The sequence below is a fragment of the Heptranchias perlo genome, chromosome 24, assembly GCF_035084215.1.
Source record: "Heptranchias perlo isolate sHepPer1 chromosome 24, sHepPer1.hap1, whole genome shotgun sequence".
Classification (NCBI taxonomy): Eukaryota; Metazoa; Chordata; class Chondrichthyes; order Hexanchiformes; family Hexanchidae; genus Heptranchias; species Heptranchias perlo.
The window spans coordinates 43,274,713-43,294,083 of NC_090348.1; the positions used below are offsets into that span (position 1 = coordinate 43,274,713).

The 19,371-nt window shown below is 42.0% G+C and overlaps 1 protein-coding gene across 1 annotated transcript in view; it reads left to right on the plus strand.

Moving 5' to 3' along the window:
* The window catches only part of exoc4 (exocyst complex component 4), a 394,720-nt gene that overhangs the window by 372,615 nt on the left and 2,734 nt on the right, over positions 1–19,371 (plus strand). Inside the window, 3 exon segments of the mRNA XM_068005175.1 lie at positions 255–433; positions 3,817–3,976; positions 19,215–19,371. Of these exon segments, the coding sequence (XP_067861276.1) occupies positions 255–433; positions 3,817–3,976; positions 19,215–19,371 (496 nt within the window).

Consider the following 19,371-nt stretch of genomic DNA (forward strand, 5'->3'; position numbering starts at 1 on the left):
GATTTCTTCCTCGGTGGCAATAATGAACAACTTATTACTGCTGATGAATTGGTCACAAATACTAATTAAGCCTGGGACAAACGTTTTTGTTAGATCATGGCTGAGTGGTGATAATAGAAGCCGAAAATCCTTGAAACGCACGATACTCTGTGCACATAATTCCCTAATAATGATGATTTTCCTCTTAAGCAGCTCAGTGGTTTGGAGCATGGTTCCAGCTACAGAGACTTAACCATCCTCCCTTGTTTCCTCAGAGTTCACTGCTTCCACTATCTAATCCCACTGGCCAAGCAAGGCAACTATGCTATCGTTGCGAATGTAGAGAGCATGGATTATGACCCCCTGGTGGTGCGACTAAACAAAGACATCAGCGCCATCGAGGAAGCGATGAGTGGCAGCTTGCAGCAACACAAGTTCCAGTATATTTTTGACGGTAAATAGGTTGTAACTGAATCAATACGACCGAATGCGGTTGCACTAAGATTGCTTTCTGATCATTGACTTTCAGCCACTAATACACAAAAAAAATCAATTGCTGAGATCACTGTAGGATTCGGAAGAGATTTATTGACACCAGCTCACAAACTATACCTCCATTACTGAATTACAGTCATGTACAAATACAATGACAGATAAGCATAATTCAGAACTAAATTGATGCAATGCCTCCCAGTTGGTTGCACATCTAACAGCACATTTGCATTCTTTTTTTCCCTCCAACAAGTTATGAATTCCTTTTAAGGGAAAGTTTAGGTTGCTGTTACATCATGAAAAGGATAGCTGAACACAAACAGACATCATCAGAGAAATGTTTAAAGGCGAGATAATTAACACTTCGAGTAACATGACGGTTCTCATGGTGCTGTGGAAAGAATGGCATGTGTGAATAGCAACCAGCTCATGTTCAGGTTGAATAGTAAAGGTGTGTGAATAAATAGATAAGAAAGAAAGAAAGAGGGAAAAAACTTGTATTTATGATGTGGTAAATATGGACTTTCAAAAGGCATTTGATAAAGTGCCGCACAATAGGCTTGACATCAAGATTGCGGCCCATGGAATAAAGGGGGCAGTAGCTACATGGATACAGAGTTGGCTAAGTAACAGGAAACAGAGGGTAGTGGTGAACGGTTGTTTTTTGGACTGGAGGGAGGTGAACAGTGGTGTTCCCCAGGGGTCGGAGCTGAGACCACTGCTTTTCTTGATATATATTGATGACTTGGACTTAGGTGTACAGGGCACAATTTCCAAATTTGCAGATGACACAAAACTTGGAAGGGTAGTGAACAGTGAGGAGGATAGTGATAGACTTCAAGAGGATATAGACAGGCTGGTGACATGAACAGACACATGGCAGATGAAATTTAACGCAGAAAAATGCGAAGTGTTACATTTCGGTAGGAAGAACGAAGAGAGGCAATATAAACTAGAGGGCACAATTCTAAAAGGGGTACAGGAACAGAGAGATCTGGGGGGTATATGTGCACAAATCATTGAAGGTGGCAGGGCAGGTTGAGAAAGCGGTTAAAAAAGCATATGGGATCCTGGACTTTATAAATATAGGCATAGATTACAAAAGTAAGGAAGTTGTGATGAACCTTTATAAAACACTGGTTCGGCCACAACTGAAGTATTGAGTCCATTTCTGGGCACCGCACTTAGGAAAGATGTGAAGGTCTTAGAGAGGGTGCAGAAGAGATTTACTAGAATGATTCCAGGGATGAGGGACTTTAGTTACGTGGATAGACTGGAGAAGCTGGGCTTGTTCTCCTTCAAACAGAGAAGGTTGAGAGGAGATTTGATAGAGGTATTCAAAATCATGAAGGGTCTAGATAGAGTAGATAGAGAGAAACTGTTCCCATTGGCGGAAGGGTCAAGAACCAGAGGGCATAGATTTAAGGTGATTGGCAAAAGAACCAAAGGTGACATGAGAAAAAACTTTTTTACACAGCGAGTGGTTAGGATCTGGAATGCACTGCCTGAGGGGGTGGTGGAAGCAGATTCATTCATGGCTTTCAAAAGGAAACTGGTACTTGAAAGTAAAAAAATTTGCAGGGCTACAGGGATAGGGCAGAGGAGAGGGACTAGCCGGCGTGGACTCGATGGGCCAAATGGCCTCCTTCCGTGATGTAACCTTTCTATGATTCTATATATAAAACCTTTCATATCCTCAGAACACCCCGAAGCGATTTACAGCCAATGAATTATTTTTGAAGCATATTCACTGTTATAATGTAGACAAACACGGCAGCCAATTTGAGATAAATGAGCAGAAAATCTATTTTTGATAGTATTGGTTGCGAGATAAATGTTTTGATACTCATCCAGCATCCATCCTTTTAGAGCATCACCCTCCCCGGAGATTCCATTAAGGGGGTTTATTGGACCACCTCCCTACAAGATTTCACCCCCATCCCTCAGCGTAACTCTGGTGTGGCAGGCTAGATTTGTGCTGCCTGCCCACTCAACTTATTCAAATGAGTTGATCCCTCCATTTCTGGTCCGACCCTGGTTGATTTCTGCTAGCACCACTGGGCCCCCAGAATTTCGAAGCTCCCACCTTTAGGAAAGAATGAGGGGAAAACAACAACAAAATAAAATTCTATGGAATGTTTTATATTGTGCAGTTACATCCACATTGTCTAACTGCATTGATCAGTTTTATGTAACATTTGGCGTTCTCGTTTATTTGACTTTATCATTCATGTAGGGCTACTGTCAGACCTCATCCTGTCACCAATTTCATCATTACAAATTCCTCCATTTACTTTACCAAGCTGCTGAATTGTCTCACAAAGATACATTACCAGATGACAGAGCCCTTCAGGGAAAACACAAGGGGCATTAGGAAGAATTCAGTGAAGGAAAACAAGAATGGTTCCAAGACTTAGATCAGTGAGTTATGAGAAGCACATTAAGGAGCTTGTGCTTTTTTAGAAAAGAAATAAAAGATTTTTTTTGTTGGGGGGTGGGGGGGAATGGGACGTGATCTTTGTTTAAATTTATGAAAGAATTGATGAGGTGGATGCAGAAAATGTTGATACCAAATCAAGGGGAATGAACCATGGGCCTATTTAGAAATTTTAGAAACCTTAAGTTAAATTTGACAACGGGAGTCGTTTATTTAGTTCGTATTTAAGAGCTGTGACCTTGCAGACTGAACCATACTGACCGGGAGGTCCTAGGTACAATTCCCTGTGCAGAGTTAGATAATCTCAGTTAGGGTGGCATAGCTACAATATGTTCTCTATATTCCAGGGCTAGGGAAAGGAAAAATAAGCTAGGGTTCCTGCTTGAGATCCTTATGCAATGAAAATCCCCCAACCCCCACACCCGAATGGAAAGTCAATGTGTGTGGATGCTGGGTGATAATGGACTCAGACTTGGATTGTGACGCCTTCCACATTCAAATAGCTTATGGACATTCGCTATATGAACTCATACAAAAACAATGGCTTCTTGGGCAAGGTACCATGGGGGAACCAGCACTCCGCGAAACAGACCCCTGCGTGAATCAGCCGCTTCAGGAAAAGAGGGGAGAAAATTATATTTTAAAATTAGTGAGAGCTTCTTGTTGGGGTCTTAGTGATGGAGAGAAATTGTGGATACAAACTGTTTCATAAATAACCCAATGTCTTGGCCTCAACAATTGTGCACAACTGAGGTGGCCTCAATAAGTTGAATAGCCTTATCTCATTTCCGGTCGTGTATTTTGCATTTTCTGTGATCTGTAGGATTAAGTGAATCGTATCAAAAAGTTCATTTTGGGAGATGATTAACAGTTTTTCCCCCCTCCTGCCCCCCCCCCTTCGAATCTAGGCCTGGGCCACCTGATTTCCTGCATATTGATCAACGGCGCGCAGTATTTCAAACGGATCAGTGAATCGGGAATCAAGAAGATGTGCAGGAACATATTCGTCCTGCAGCAGAACCTGACCAACATCACCATGTCTCGGGAGGCAGACCTGGACTTTGCAAGGTTAGTGTAGGAGAACCCGCAACTGCACAGCGGAACGCTTCATGAGGAAGAAGCAAGTATGGCAAACGTGATCTGTCGGTCTATGGCTTTCTCTTCCAGAGACCCATTCGATGCGGGGAAAGATAACAAATGTCTACTGTCCTTGCGGCTAAGTATGGTTGCCGGAGAACCCTCTTTGGCATGAGTCCCACCAGCAAGGAAGGCTTTCCACCACCTGTTGGTCCCCCAGCTGACCCCAGTTGCTTTCCCAGGGTCAGCCTCATTAGCATGTTTTTGGCAGCTTTCCCACCGCATCCCCGCCTGCTTCGGAGAGCCTGCTTCTGCTGGGGGAGGTTGAAATTTAGCTCCTCGGGGGCAGCCGAAGAATTGTGCTAACCATAGGGATCAGCGTACAATCGATTACAGTCCTCTGGGGATATTCAATCTCTCAATCCCCCTTCCTGGCATTCCTAGTGCCCAGCACTATTATGGCAATAATGATGAACATTGTGACTTGGTGACTTCATTCAGCCGTTATCATGTCATTTGAATACACCCGCCCAAGTTTGAATGATGTAGTCAATGGCTGACTTCACTTCTAGCAGAAAATTCCCCAAAATTGGTCGGTACCAGGAGGAAAATATTGACCTACATTTCACCAGTGAGATTGCATATATATATATATATATATATATATATAAAACTAGTCGACGTCCCCTGCCAATGCCAGTGGAAATTCTTTTTTAAAATTTCATTCAGTGGGCTGACACCCAAGAGTGAACCTGCTCATAAATTGGGCTCCAGGCTTGTCTAAGGGCAGATCGTCAACTAAGTTAAAATTTCAGTCAGAAAATGAATATTTTTATATCTTTACAGTTGCATCAACTTGAGCTTTAAGTTACAATTTTGTTCGAATGGTTAGTTATTTCTACTTAGATAAACTTTCACTTTTTGATGTGGAAGTGTAATGTGTTTTCTGTGGAGCGCGTTTGACTGATGGTGCCCTGTGGCGAGCGTGGGCCAAGCAGAAGGCAATTTGGGACACTACAATCAGACAGACACAAAATATTATTATATGGATAGATTACAGTTTACAGCGGTTGTGTCTAAAAGTTGTTTACAATGGGTTCCACCCTAAGGTAACATATAGTACAGTAAAGAAATATAATCATCACAAGATAGGTTTTGGATGAAGAAGGCCATTGAGACTGTTTGTTCTCATCTTTTCAGAATGACAATCCTATCATCTTCCCGTTACACTGTCTAGCTGTTTCTTAAATAATCCAGTGTCTTGCCTCAACAACTCTTCTTGTTAACTTGTTCCAGCTGTTAGCCATCCGCTGCATAATGAAATACTTCCTGATATCTGTCCTAAATTTTCCCTTGACAGCCCTCAACCTGTTCCCTCTTGTTCACTGCCCTGGTGCATCTGACAGGTACCTAGATAAACACACAAACAGCTACAAGTCCAGATGACATTGTATAGCTAGTTCTGTTAATAGTAATCTAATGTAATATTGCTGTAATTTTGTAATAAGCAATTAACTTTTCCTTAAGATTAATATTGAACAATAGCCATATTTCAAAAAGACAAAGGATATTCCTAGGACTGGAAGTGGTGTCTGCCTCTCTTTCTATGCCCTTTGTGAGCCAGGAGTAGTAGTGTGGCCTTCCCTTCCTTTCTGCTTTTACTGATCTTAAACAGTTGGAAGGCTCCGAAGACCTCAGTGAAATTTAAACGCATAACCTTTGAGCAATGAGCCCAGCACGCTAGAGACTGAGCCATCCCACCACTTCAACATTGAAAGTACTTTGTTTTCTTTTGGTCGGCCTGCATCACTTGCCATTGCCCGGCCAAGAGGGCAGCCAGGCAACCAGCTTCAGCACCAAAGCCAGGCTGTATACGATCTATATCAGCAATGTGATTTATTAACAAAGCATTGTTTCAAAAAATACATACACATCCCTTGGGAATGGTTTTGTTTTTTTAAAAACATAACGTAACAGCAGCAGTAATGTTGAAGATGTGCACATATCAGGGTTTAATCTTCAGTGATTCATCCCCTGCCAAATCTGGGGAGGGTCCTCCAACATTTCTCTCACGCTCTTGGACAGAATATGAGAAAAAGCTTTTCCCTGATAAGTTAGCCTTCTCTCACCCCCAGAATCCAATTTCTCTCTCCACTGCAGCCTTTCTTGTCTCTCTTTTATTGATACTGCAGTCATTGCTCGCCTGAACATTCCTCTTGTTCCAGCTAAGCTCCACATTCTTCCTCCTCTTCACATCCTCAGTGTCTTGAAATCAAGACTCATTACACTGTCGCACGCCATAACTCATTCTTTCTCGGGACCTCAAAACTCTAAGGCTTCCACCCCCAATTCCAAACTTGGCATCACCTAAATTGCAAGTTCCTAAGTTATCTATCCTTCACCCCACTCTTTTTAATCTTGGTGTCCTACTCTGTGGGCATTTGTCTTTCACTTGGACTTCTCAATCAAAAACAAAACCTTGCCATGGTAAATCTTTGCATGTGCACCTTCTCACTTATCACCTAATCATACTGTACACAAAAACACTCTGAAAAATAACTTTCTCATTGAAAAACACAAAGCCTTTGCTGGAATAGACTTAACCTTCCCGATCTAACTCAATCAGTTTTACCTGGGGGCATTGCTCTGATTGCAGTTACACCTTCTGATAATTTGGTATTTTATGAATAATGATTTTCAATACATATTAAACCTTTCATATCCCTTTGCCTTGACCAATGTGGAGTAAGCATATCCGCATATTATTATTTTTTTTAACCTGCATGCGTTCTTTCCTATATCAGTGCTGCTTTAAGTTGTTTTTCTTGCATCGTTGATGCTACGACTTTCATACGTTCGCGTATCCGCTGAGTAATTGCCTTTTGAACATGGCCAAGAGTTGTTCTCATCAGCTGGGTTGCACTTTCAGAAGATGCCATGTGAAATAATTAAAGCTTCATTCCCTCCTGTAGGCTTTCCAATGCATTCTGCTGATTTGTGTTTTTATTGCAATAATTCACATATCCTATCAAAAAAAATAATTAATTATAGCTTTCGGCCTTGTTACTTTTAAAAAGCAGATGGACTCGCAAAACCAAGAGCAATGATAATTATATTTTGATGATAGTTGTCAGATCTATTAATTAGGGAAAAGGAAGTGGAAAGTCAAGGAGGTTACACAAATATCTAAAATTTCCCTTTTTAAAATTAAGTGGTGAAAGTAAAGGATGTATGCACGTCATATTATTTGGTATATGTTGGATTAACTAAACACAGGCTGGGCTACGAGTGACATTAGAGTTACTGGCTGGATATGCATCAGGTTTGTGCCATTGGAAAAGGGGTCCTTAGTTGAAGATAGCAGCCCCCCCACCCCCCAGCATCAAGTTTTGATTCCTGGCTGTGCCGCCTGCCATGGGTGGCGGGGGGAGAGAAAGCCAAGGAAATACACCGAGAGCAGATCGACACCACTTCCCCTTTTATGCATGAACAAGTGAGCAGCTCAGGAGATAATGGGAATGGTCTGTGAACACCACACTCTTATCAACAAATTCCACCCATAACTCAGTGGGTAAGAAACAGGTCACGAAGGTAAACTACAGTCCGCCTCTTGTCCACGCCCTCCGCTGCTGGCTGCAAGGGTTTCATACCGTGTGTCCCTCTTTTTGGGGGGCAAAGGACAGATGAAAAAACAAGATTTTTTTTTTAAAAGTTGAAAAAATTAAGGAATTGACCCTTGCAGTATAGAAGAATAATTTTGAGATGCATTAAATTTGCAACATATCTATTTTTACATGTTTTACCAGAGAAATTAGATAAATCCTGTCTCTCTTACCGGCTGCTGTTAAGCTCCCTGGTATACTTGGCAAGGAGTAAAATGAGCACCAGAGTCACTCTTTCTGGAACATTGGAGGAGTCTGATTCAGTCATGTAGTGCCTCTGCATCCAGTGGGCAGGCAGGATGGTGGAGCTCTGGGTGCCGACCTGAAATTATTTTTAATTGACTGGTGATGTGTGGGGAGGAGAGCCGTGTGATTGCACCACGATTGATTTACTTCTGTTTGATTGGTCAATGGCTGCTCCTTACTTGGGTGCCTTGATTTGTCATGAGATGAATTTAAAAGCTGTACAGGGAGCTCCCCCAATAACTGGGTGAGTAAGAAACGGGGCTGGAAGTTGAACCACTGCTAGGCTCCTGCCAGCTAGACAGAAACCAAGTTGCAATTGATCCATTTTTGTTTTACACCGTCTCTCTTTGGTTAAAATTTCTGGCCTCTGCCCACCACCTCACTCTTTTCAGACGGCATAGTTGAGACCCAAAATGTGTATATCAAGCCACAGGCACGAAACGTGCTCTTAGTAGAGGTTTTACTTTTGACAGCTGTGGCTCAGTGGCTCGCACTCCCGCCTCTGAGTCAGAAGGTTGTGGGTTCAAGCCTCACTCCAGAGACTTGAGCACATAATCCAGGCTGATAATTCATTGCTGTATGTGGGATCTTGCTGTGCGCAAATTGGCTGCTGCGTTTCCTACATTGCAACAGTGAATACATTTCATAAGTACTTTGGTTGTAAAGTGCTTTTGGGGCACCCTGAGGTTGTGAAAGTTGCTATATAAGTGCAAATCTTTCTTTCCTTCAGCTATTTTCTATCCTTCCCCTTTCTTGGTCTTTCAAATGCCACGAATCATCCATGGTTGACCAAGTATGTGCCCAGACCTCCACCGTTATTACATTTGGACAGTTACATGGGTAAGATGGGTATAGAGGGATATGGGCCAAGTGCAGGCAATTGGGACTAGCTTAGTGGTATAAACTGGGCGACATGGACATGTTGGGCCGAAGGGCCTGTTTCCATGTTGTAACTTCTATGATTCTATGATTCTATGACTTAGTAGCATTCTCTCATGCAGGTTGTATGTCCAACTCCCCCTTCAGGAGTCGAGCTCACAATCTAGGCTGACATTAAACCAAGGCCCCACGGGCACTTCATCCAAATAATTCCGCCTCAGCTGCCTCCCTGAGTGCGATCAGCTAAAGCTGTTTCTACATCACACTTAGTAAAGTGCAGGTTAGGAGCCAGTTGCAGTTGCAGAGTAAACTTGACTGATTCACCAAGGCCGCCTGCTGGAAAGCCCCAAATTTACCAGGTATTCCTGCCAGCCTTAATGAAACTGACATGTTCACGGTGGGTTGCTTGGGACCCATGTGTCAGGGCCCGGTCAGTCTCCCTCGTATGCCACTAAGCACAGTATAAAACTAGCTTCACTCGGCACTGACTGGGAATCAGACCTAATACTTCCATTAAAGAACAACAACAACAACTTGCATTTATATAATGCCTTTATTGTAGTAAAACGTCCCAGGGCGCTTCACAGGAACGCTATCAGACAAAATTTGATACCGTGCCACATAAGGAGATACTAGGACAGGTGACCAAAATCTTGGTCAAAGAAGTAGGTTTTAGGAGTGTCTTAAAGGAGGAGAGAGAGGTAGAAACAGTGTATTTACAAGCTAACCAGGGCAGTTCTATGTGGATTGTTACTGAGCTTGCTTCCTCCAGAAATCACATTGTGAGAGAAACTTCCAGCGAAAAAACAAAAAGGAGCGAAATGACAACTTTATGACAGGTGACATATTGGAGAAAGAACAGCAGCAAATAACTGACACAGGTCTTTGTATTGTGATGAGGAATACATATTCATTGGCTTTGTAATTAGTTGTCATTAGAGCTATTTGCATTCATTGAATGTCCTTTGGGGAGGAAGCTGATAGTTTAACTGTACCCTTCCTGCTTGCAGCAACACCCTGGGATAACATTCTGTCACAATTTGAAGAAATTAAGGCATAGCAGAAAGGTTAGAAAGTGTTTAATGTGCAGTAAGTGTGCTGTCAGAATACAGTCAGCTTCAAAGCACTAAATTCAGAGTTAACCATGATGGTAAACAAAGGCTTACAGACTACATCAGGGCTTCTATGGCTCTCCTGGAAGGATAGTCCTTTGTCTGGTATGGTAAACCCTCTTTAAACTGAAGTGACCACTTCACTCTCAGGAGAAAACCATAAGAACTGAAGGAGTTACTTTGTTAGTTGCGATGGGTAACTAGGTGTCGTTTCAGATTGTCAGAACAGTTTGACCTGAAGCTTGTCCTCAAAAAAAAACACAATTCTTTAAGAAATTTGAAATGATTCTGGCCTAGTGCAACCTCATTATTGCAAATGGATTCAGCATTTCAGATCAGTAGTACTCAATCCTAATAGGGTTAGATGAAGTAGGGAGGAAGGAGGCTGGTGTGGAGCATAAACACTGGCATGGACCAATTGGGCCGAATGGCTTGATTCTGTGCTGTACGTTCTATGCCATGTAACCCTGAAACAGCCGCATAGTGTGAGATATGTAGATTATTCAGCCTAAAACTTACAAACATTTTCCAATCTACATTTGATAAAGTACCATATAACTGATTTATTTGAAAAATAGAAGCAAAGGGATGCTGGTAACTTGGGTCCATAATTGGCTAAGGAATAGGAGGCAGAGAGTAATGGTGAACAAAAAGAAGTATGCAGTGGGGTCCCCCAGGAGTCGATATTAGGACCATTGATTTTCTTGTTATATATAAATGACCTGGACATAGAAACATAGAAAACAGGAGCAGGAGTAGGCCATTCGGCCCTTCGAGCTTGCTCCGCCATTCGCTGTGATCATGGCTGATCCTCTATCTCAATACCATATTCCCGCTCTCTCCCCATACTCCTTTATGCCTTCTGTGTCTAGAAATCTATCTATCTCCTTGGGTATAGGGAGTACAATTTTTAAGTATGCAGATGATACAAAACTTGGCAATGTGGTAAATAGTGAGCAGGATAGTAGCAGACTTCAGCAGGACGTAGACAGACTGGTAAATTGGGCAGACACATGGCAAATGCAATTTAATGCAGATGTGTGAAGTACTGCACTTTGGAAGGAACAACATGGAGAGACAGTATTATCCAAGTGGTACAATTTTGAGGGGTGTGCAAGAGCAGAGGGACCTGGGGGTACATATTCATAAATCTTTGAAGGTAGCAGGGCAAGTTGATAAGGCAGTTAAAAAAGCATATGGGATACTTGGCTTTGTAAATAGGGGCATTGAATACAAAAACAAGAAAGTCATGCCAAACCTTTACAAATCACTAGTTAGGCCTCAGCTGAAGTATTGTATACAATTCTGGGCCCCACACTTTAGGAAGGATGTTAAGGCCTTGGAGGGTACCGAGGAGGTTTACCAGGATTATACCAGGGATGAGGGACTTCAGTTAGAATATGGAAAGATTGAAGAAGCTGGGATTGTTCTCCTTAGAGCAGAGAAGGATAAGGGGAGACCTCATTGAGGTATTCAAAATAATAAACGGTTTTGATGGAGCAAGTAGGGAGAAACTGTTTCCTCTGGCAAGTGGGTCGGTAACCAGAGGTCATAGATTTAAAATAATTAGCAAAAAAACTAGAGGGGAAATGAGGAGACATTTTTTCACGTTGAGGGTTGTTAAGATCTGGAACGCGCTCCCTGAAAGGTTGGTGAAAGCAGATTCCATAGGAACTTTCAAAAGGCAATTGGACATGTACTTGAAGAGGACTAATTTGCAGGGTTATGGGGAAAAAGCTGGGGTGTGGGACTAAATTGGACAGCTCTTTCAAAGAACTGGCACAGGCATGATGGGCCGAATGGCCGCCTTCTGTGCTGTATTATTCTACTCAATTAAACTCATATTGCTTAATATTAGATTTTGTGGCCTTAGTGGGACATAGCTACACTCTAGCAAAAGAAGAATATATTGTGCATTCTATGGTGTAATACCAATCCTGACCTTGGAAAATGGTCTCTCTCAAAAACAAAGCAAAAGGCTAGATTAGATTCAGTAAAAGTATAATTTTTTCTCACATGCAAGCAGAAAAGCAGAGTTAGTGGATACCCCAAAAATATTTAAAATGATAGTTACCACAGAATGAGATCTAAATATGTTCCTATATGGCATCTTCATGACTGCAGAGATAATTTGAAAAATGAAAATATTTGACACTGGTGCTGGTGGACTGCTGACAGGGGATTAAATGACAATCACATTTTCTTACTGATTTAATCCATGCATGTTCATTTCTTCCGATTTACCAGCCAGATGTATCAGCTATGCAAAAAAAATGAACATTAAATCTCAGATTTCTTTCCCCCAAATGTAGACATAAAAAGGAAGGCTGAATGGCAATTTTAATTATTCATCACAGTAGGTTATTTTGCTGAGAGTGTGCCGTCCTTGGTTTAAATTCATTATGTTGATGTTTAAATGTGAAATTTGCATTTAGCATAATGCTTCAAACTAGCCCTGTGATATTTTATTCATCTGAGCCAAATGTATTTGCAAAACAACCCAGTAAATTTGCTCTAATTTATTTGCAATGCCAGAATATTCCATTTCACTGTCTGTGCCCCGAATTCTAAGCATATATTGCCACTGCTAGTTCCACCTTCAAATAAGCTGGACTTTCAATGTTTGACATCGTAAAATATCACTAATCAGTATTTTCCTGTATTACGGTATTTAATGGATGTGAATATTTCATGCAGCCCTTAAGGACTATATATTTTGCAGTTTAAGACAAATTAAACCACATCTTACAATCATAACCAAATTGTAGTTCTGCCCCTAATGATGTAGAGAAAGATAACATCCGTCTTAGTGTCTGCATTAAGCATTAACCCTCTCCGTCACCCAGTTGTGAATTTACCATTAAACGCAGCATGTTCATGTAGGTTTTTATGACCTGTGAACCTGGAGGTTATCATCTACACGCTAGCACGGGCAATCTTTTGCTGCCCGGCATTAAAGTTAAGGATGTCAGTTTTTCACGGCAACAACCTATAGTTCCATTTCTGCGGAAGACAAGAGCACACAGCAGCAAACTAGATTTCTGTTTGCGCTGCTTTCTTCACTATTGGACAGGTTCAAACAGCAATAAGAAAAAAAATCAAAACTGCTCCCGTTTTGTGGATAGTTAACAGACAAAAGCAAGAAGGAGTAGGCAGATCACTGCATTGCAACCTTGTACTCTCACCTCACATAAGCTGGAATCACACTTTGGCCCCACAGATGTCAGCTTGTCTCAGTGGATAAACTCTGGTCCTTGAGTCAGGAGGTTGTGGTCCAGTCCTATCCCAGGATTTGAGCGCACAATCTAGGTTGGCACTTCCGGGCATACTGAGGGAGTACTTCAGATGAGACATTAAATTAAGACCTGCCTGCTAGTGGACATTAACCATCTAATATCACTTTTCAAAGAAGGATATAGAGTTCTTGTAGTATCCTAGCCAACATTACCCCTCCAACAAACAAATTAAAAGATCATTCATCTCATTTCTGTTTGTGAGACTTAACTGTGCACAAAATGGCTGCTGCATTTGCCTACATAAAGTAATTCATTGTATGGCAAGTGTTTTGGACATTTTACTTAAGTGTAAACCTTTTTAATATCCTCATTTATGCACAGCAAGATCCCGCAAACAGCATTGGGACCGACGATTGTTGATCTGAGACCAGCATCTGCTGCCTGCAATGCACTACGGCACATTCTTATTACATTGTGCTAATCTGTCTGTCACTGAGATAAAGTGACAGTGGGACAGTGGAGCACTGCATATGTCTGCTGCCATGAATACGCAGAGCTCCTCTCCCTCGGCGGTTAACTTGTAATATTAGGAGCAAATGGAGGGAGTGCCTGCTTTCTCCTTAAGTTAAAACAATTCTATACTAAGTTTTAAAAGTTCCTGAAAAGCTAATGGATCTGCCTGGATACTTTTAAGATGTGGCTTCACACCAGATTGAAGTTATACTCCGTTTGGTGCAAGTTTAAAGCACCAAACGGAGCAGCTTCCTGAGGGAGGAGATGATTGTCGTATTTCATGGCATTAGTGTATTTAGGTAAACATAGAAAATAGGAGCAGGAGTAGGCCATTCGGCCCTTCGAGCCTGCAGCGCCATTCAATATGATCATGGCTGATCCGATCTAAGTTATAATGCCCCTTTTTGCATAAATGCAAAGCAGTTTGGGGTATGCACCAATGTGAAAGTGCACCCTTAAACTGGTGGAACTGATGGTAAATTGCCTCTCTGTTGATAAAAGGGTCCCTAATAAAATTAATTTCAGATGTGAAAATGCTTAGAATGAAAAAAGGCCTCTCAGCTCATCAAGCCCGTTCCTAGTGGGTACATGTCCATAACACAGAAATGCTAACAGTTCAGAACCAGTTAGCCCTAGAATTATAGAATGATACAGCACAGAAGGAGGCCATTTGGCACATTGTGCCTGTTCCAGCTCTTTGAAAGAGCTATCCAATCAATCCCACTCCCCTGCCCTTTCCCCATAAACGTGCAGTTTCTTCCCCTACAAGTATTTATCCAATTCCCTTTTGAAAGTTATTATTGAATCTGCTTCCACCACCCTTTCAGGCAGTTCATTCCAGATCAAAACAACTTGCTGCATAATTTTTTTTCCCTCCTGCCACCTCTGGTTCTTCTGCCAACTCTACCTTAAATCTGTGTCCTCTGGTTACTGACCCTTCTGCCGATAAACTGGCAGTCGCACTCAGGACCTATAGGAAATGAAGATATAAACTTAGTCTGTACTTGATTATGATTGGTGACGCTGACACTGAATACCAGAAGTATAACTAAGCGGTGTTACCTGTCCGCTTGATGAACTGAAAAATTCACCTAAGAAGTTATAAAGAAAGTCCAGACTGTGTCAGTCAGTCTAGGATATCCGAGCGACTCAATTTGGGGGAAACACAGTTGTTCCTACAGCAAATAATGCTGAGCACCTGCTACCTCAGCAGCCTCTGCCTGGAAGTAGCAGACAACCTGGATCTCTTCCTAGAGGCTTACACAGCTTTGAAACATGCCAGTGCCCCCCGCCCCCCAATAAAAATGCCCAATCAGCACGGTGGGAAGAGAGCTATAGCTCGCCCTTGAACCCTGTGGTTTAGGTGTCAACCTTGGCTCAGTGGTTAGCACTTTCACCTCTGAGTCAGAAGGTTGTGGATTTAAGTCCCACTCAAGAGACTTGAGCATATAATGTAGGCTGGTACTTCAGTGCAGCACTGAGGGAGTGCTGCACTCATGCCATCTTTCGGATGAGATATTAAACCAAGGCCTTGTCTGCCCTCTCGGGTGGACATAAAAGATCCTATGGCACCATTCGAAGAAGAGCAGAAGAGTTCTCCCGGTGTCCTGGCCAATATTTATCCCTCAACCAACTTCTAAAACATACGATCTGGTCATTTATTTCGCTGCTGTTTGGGATCTTGCTGTGTGCAAATTGGCTGCCGTGTTTCGTACATTACCACAGTGACTACACTTCAAAAAGTACTTCATTGGCTGTAAATCGCTTTGGGACGTCCTGAGGTCATGAAAGGCGCTTTATAAATGCAAGTCTTTCTTTCTAGAGGGAATCCACCAGCCCAGCATGCCCACTCACCTCTTCATTTCCTACAGAGTCACAGCTAACTATTCGCTCCAACCTTCCCTTGCACAGTGCCACCCGTGCCTGGCCAAAGAACTCAATAGCAGTTTGAATTTTTATAATGCTCTTCACATATTAGAACAAGGGATAGAGGAGGAGGCCAAGTAAGACGCAGGAAAAGATTGAGAGGGGGACTTGGGCGACTAAAAATTTTTTTTTTTAAGAAGGCTTTTGAAGTGAGAATTGCAGTAAGGCTAGAGCATTCCGATGGGGTCGTGAGGGCTGGGCAATGATACAGATTTGCAAGAGCAGGGAGTGCGGGCTGGGTCATACCAGCTGAAGGAGATTACCCAGAAAAGATGGGGCGAGACCATAGTATAATTTGAAAATGGAGGCAAGGACCTTAAAGCCATAGAATATCCATGAGTAACGCACCATGTGAACCCAATGTCAACAAACTGGGTGATGCTTAATGCATGTTAAAGTTTTTTAAAAATCAGATCTGAAATGGTTAATTTCTGCTAACTCTAAGCTTGCTTTCTGCCAGTAAATGAAGGGAGCAGAGATTTTCACAACAAAGTTGTGACTAACTTCAAAATCTGCATTGCCCTTGGTCATGAACACTTTGCATAAACGAGTTTCAACCCTACACCGATTCTGTTAATTTTTCATTCTTTTCTGCGAGGTTATTCATAAATATTTATGACAGGTCATTTTGGCTTGTACAAGCAGAGGGGAAAAAATCTGTTCAAAATTTGATGGATGATTCCAGTGATCTTATCACATGATGAAATATGAAAGAGTGAATATAATTGGCCTTTCTACCCCAAGATTTCCTATTTAGACTTTGTGCTCTATTGTAATTATCCAAAGAGCCTTATTTTCTATCAGATATGCATTTTAGTTAAAGGTGGCTCCAGTTATAAAGGGTTTTATTTGTAGACAGCATCCTTTATCTCTAAGTAAACCAGCATTCTTATGGTATCAGAAAAAAAATTTGCAAACCAACTACACTCATTTATTTGGCATTTTCTCTCTGGAAAGAAAGACTTACATTTATAAAGCACTTAATCACATCTCTCAGGAACTTCCAAAAGTGTTTTGACATACTACGCTCCTGTACCTATAAATTATACAATACATTCTGATGTATGATTGTAATACTGACATCATTATGTTTATCCATATGTTCTGTGAATATAAGGGAGTGACGTATGCATTAGTATAATGCATAGGCTTTTTCTTATTCTTGAAAAGGTAACTGTACCATAGAGCAACTTACACAGCAGATTTCATAGCAGTTGATGGGTCAGATTGCACCTTGGGTACTGTGTCCAGTTATGGTCAGCAAAATGCCAGGGAGACCAATCAATCCCCCGAGGCAGTGCAGAGAGCGCCACAAGGCTGATTCTTGGAGGGGTAATTTTAACCCCGAAGAACGGGTGGGTTGGGGGTGGGTGGGAGGTTAAAATAACAGCTTCTTGAAGAGCGACCGCAACTGGCTCCAACACGCCCACTTCCAGGTGTAACGTGGGTGCGTTTGAATGCACGCGCACAGCCGAAACCCGGAAGTCATGTCCCCAATTACTGCCGATGCAGAGGCAATTTACCGGATTGAAATACTTGAGGTAGGTCATTTTTTATTGATTCTGAACCTGAAACAAATTTTACTTCACCTACCCGTGTTTCCCATGGCATCTGCATCTCGCCATTGAAGCGGAGGCGAGATACAGCCGAAGTTAATTTGGCCCTTTAAAGCCGTGATTGACACTTCTCAATAAAAGCTCAGGCATTGTAGCTGGTCTCTCAGTTCTCAGGCAAACGTTTGGCTGAGAGTTCTTTGTGTTGGGTCCCTAATCAATCTTAAAAATTCAGAAAGTAATCAATTGTTAACATCCTGAACCAATCTTGAGTATGTGCACAAATTTACATTTTTAAGAATGATGACAAAATTTGAGAAATTGGAATATTCTGCAGTCAAGTTACTTGAATCATAAAATTTTATAAAAACTTGGCTATTTTGCTGATATAAATTCTAGCACTCCAAATATTTTTCCATTTCTCATCCATTCTTTACCTTTGTGTGGTCCATCTCATTCTATTTTCTGGCTTTCTCTCTCTCCATCTTTGGCAATAGACTTTCCATAGATATTTATTACAAGTTCGGACTCCCACAACCATTTGGATTGTGTTTCTTCCCACCCCACTTCCAGTAAATACTTCATCCCTTTCTCTAATTTTCTCCTCCTCTGTCATATCTGCTCTAATAAATCTACTTTCCACAGCAGAGTTCCTAAAGGTCCTTCTTTTTCCTCAGCTGAGTCTTCCCTCGGCAGTGGTTGACAGGTCCTTTGATTGAATTCACCACATTTCCCATATGCAGCAAAAAATAACTGCCAGGGACATCCGTTATGCTTTTCATCTTTTAATGTTGATGCTAGTGCTGGTGCTGTTAGGAATTTCAAAATATGAACGTTACTTATATTGCACTGATCATCAAATCGCTTGTCTGCCGCTCACCCTGGTGTATGTTCCTTATTCCTGGCCTGAATCTGGAGCCAGGTCTTCATGCCCCCCTCCCCGTGCAGCCTCAATGGAGACCAGCATGTACTGCAGTGGGTATGAGATGCTGGTGGCTCCCATTGACTCCCTGCTCAACTTCAGTAGGTTGGCTGCAGGTCTTTCCTTGTTTAATATTGGTATATGTTGTCTGCTGGCTTCTCTCCATCAATATATGGTCAGTAATAAAAAAAACTAAAGTTCTTTTTAAACATAAGGAAATGTAAGGTACCTTAAAAATACTGCAAGATGTATAACCTGCAAAGAGTAAACATCCATTGGAAATCCAGGATAGGACAACAAACCTTCTCCTCCCCACCACTGAGCAGAAATTCTGGCACTGGATCACAAACTTTCATTCATCCCCAATCACCCCATATCAGAAATTGCTGGTTGTGATTTAAACCTGGAGAACCCCCCTCTCCCCCACCTCAGACTTACCTGACATCCACTCCCCGGCTGTTTCCCCTCCCAAAAGGCAGCTAGCCTATCAATCTGGCAAGCTGACGTGCAGGAAACCCAGAAGCAAAAATAATTGCCTTCAACTGAATTGCAATCGCAGATTCCGACGCACTCATTTGACTTCCGGGTTTCCCGTATGAAAATCTACCCACCCGCTGAGTTCCGGGTTCCAAATTAAAATCATGCCCTTAGTGTCAGGCGACTGAGTTATGAGGAATGACTGAAGAACTTAGGCTCTTCATCCGTGAAAGGAGGTGACTGAGAGGGTACCTCATCGGAGCATTCAAATGGTATAGAAAAGAAACTCTGGAACACTTCCTTAAATTAAACTATAACCATAAAACAAAGTTCAAACTAATGCAAGGCAAATTTAGACTGATATCGGGAAGTCTTTCACATAAAAGGGTGATCAACTCTTGGAATGAACTTCTGGGTGGGGTAGTGAGGCAAAGACCCTGGAATCATTTAATGCTATGGCTGTATTTTTTTTTTAGACAGATACTCTAGGATGGGCCTAATGGTCTTCCTCATTTGTACCTGTCTTGTTACCTAGAACCTTTAAGATATGGGACTAATTGATAGCTCTTTCAGAGAGCTGGCACAGGCACGATGGGTCGAATGTCGTCCTCGTGTGCTGTATGATTCTATGATATGACGTGAAGTTATTGGCAGTGCATCGGGTGCCTTTAATTTTGGATTGCTATGTGTCTTTTATACACAGACAGTACTATGAGATGCTGTACAACAATCCAGACGAGCTGCTGAACCTAGTGGTGGACCAAGGGGTGAAGTATACAGAACTGGAGTACATCAACGCCCTAAGCCTCCTCCACCGCAGCCAGACTGGTGTCGGAGATCAGACCACACAGAACATGCGT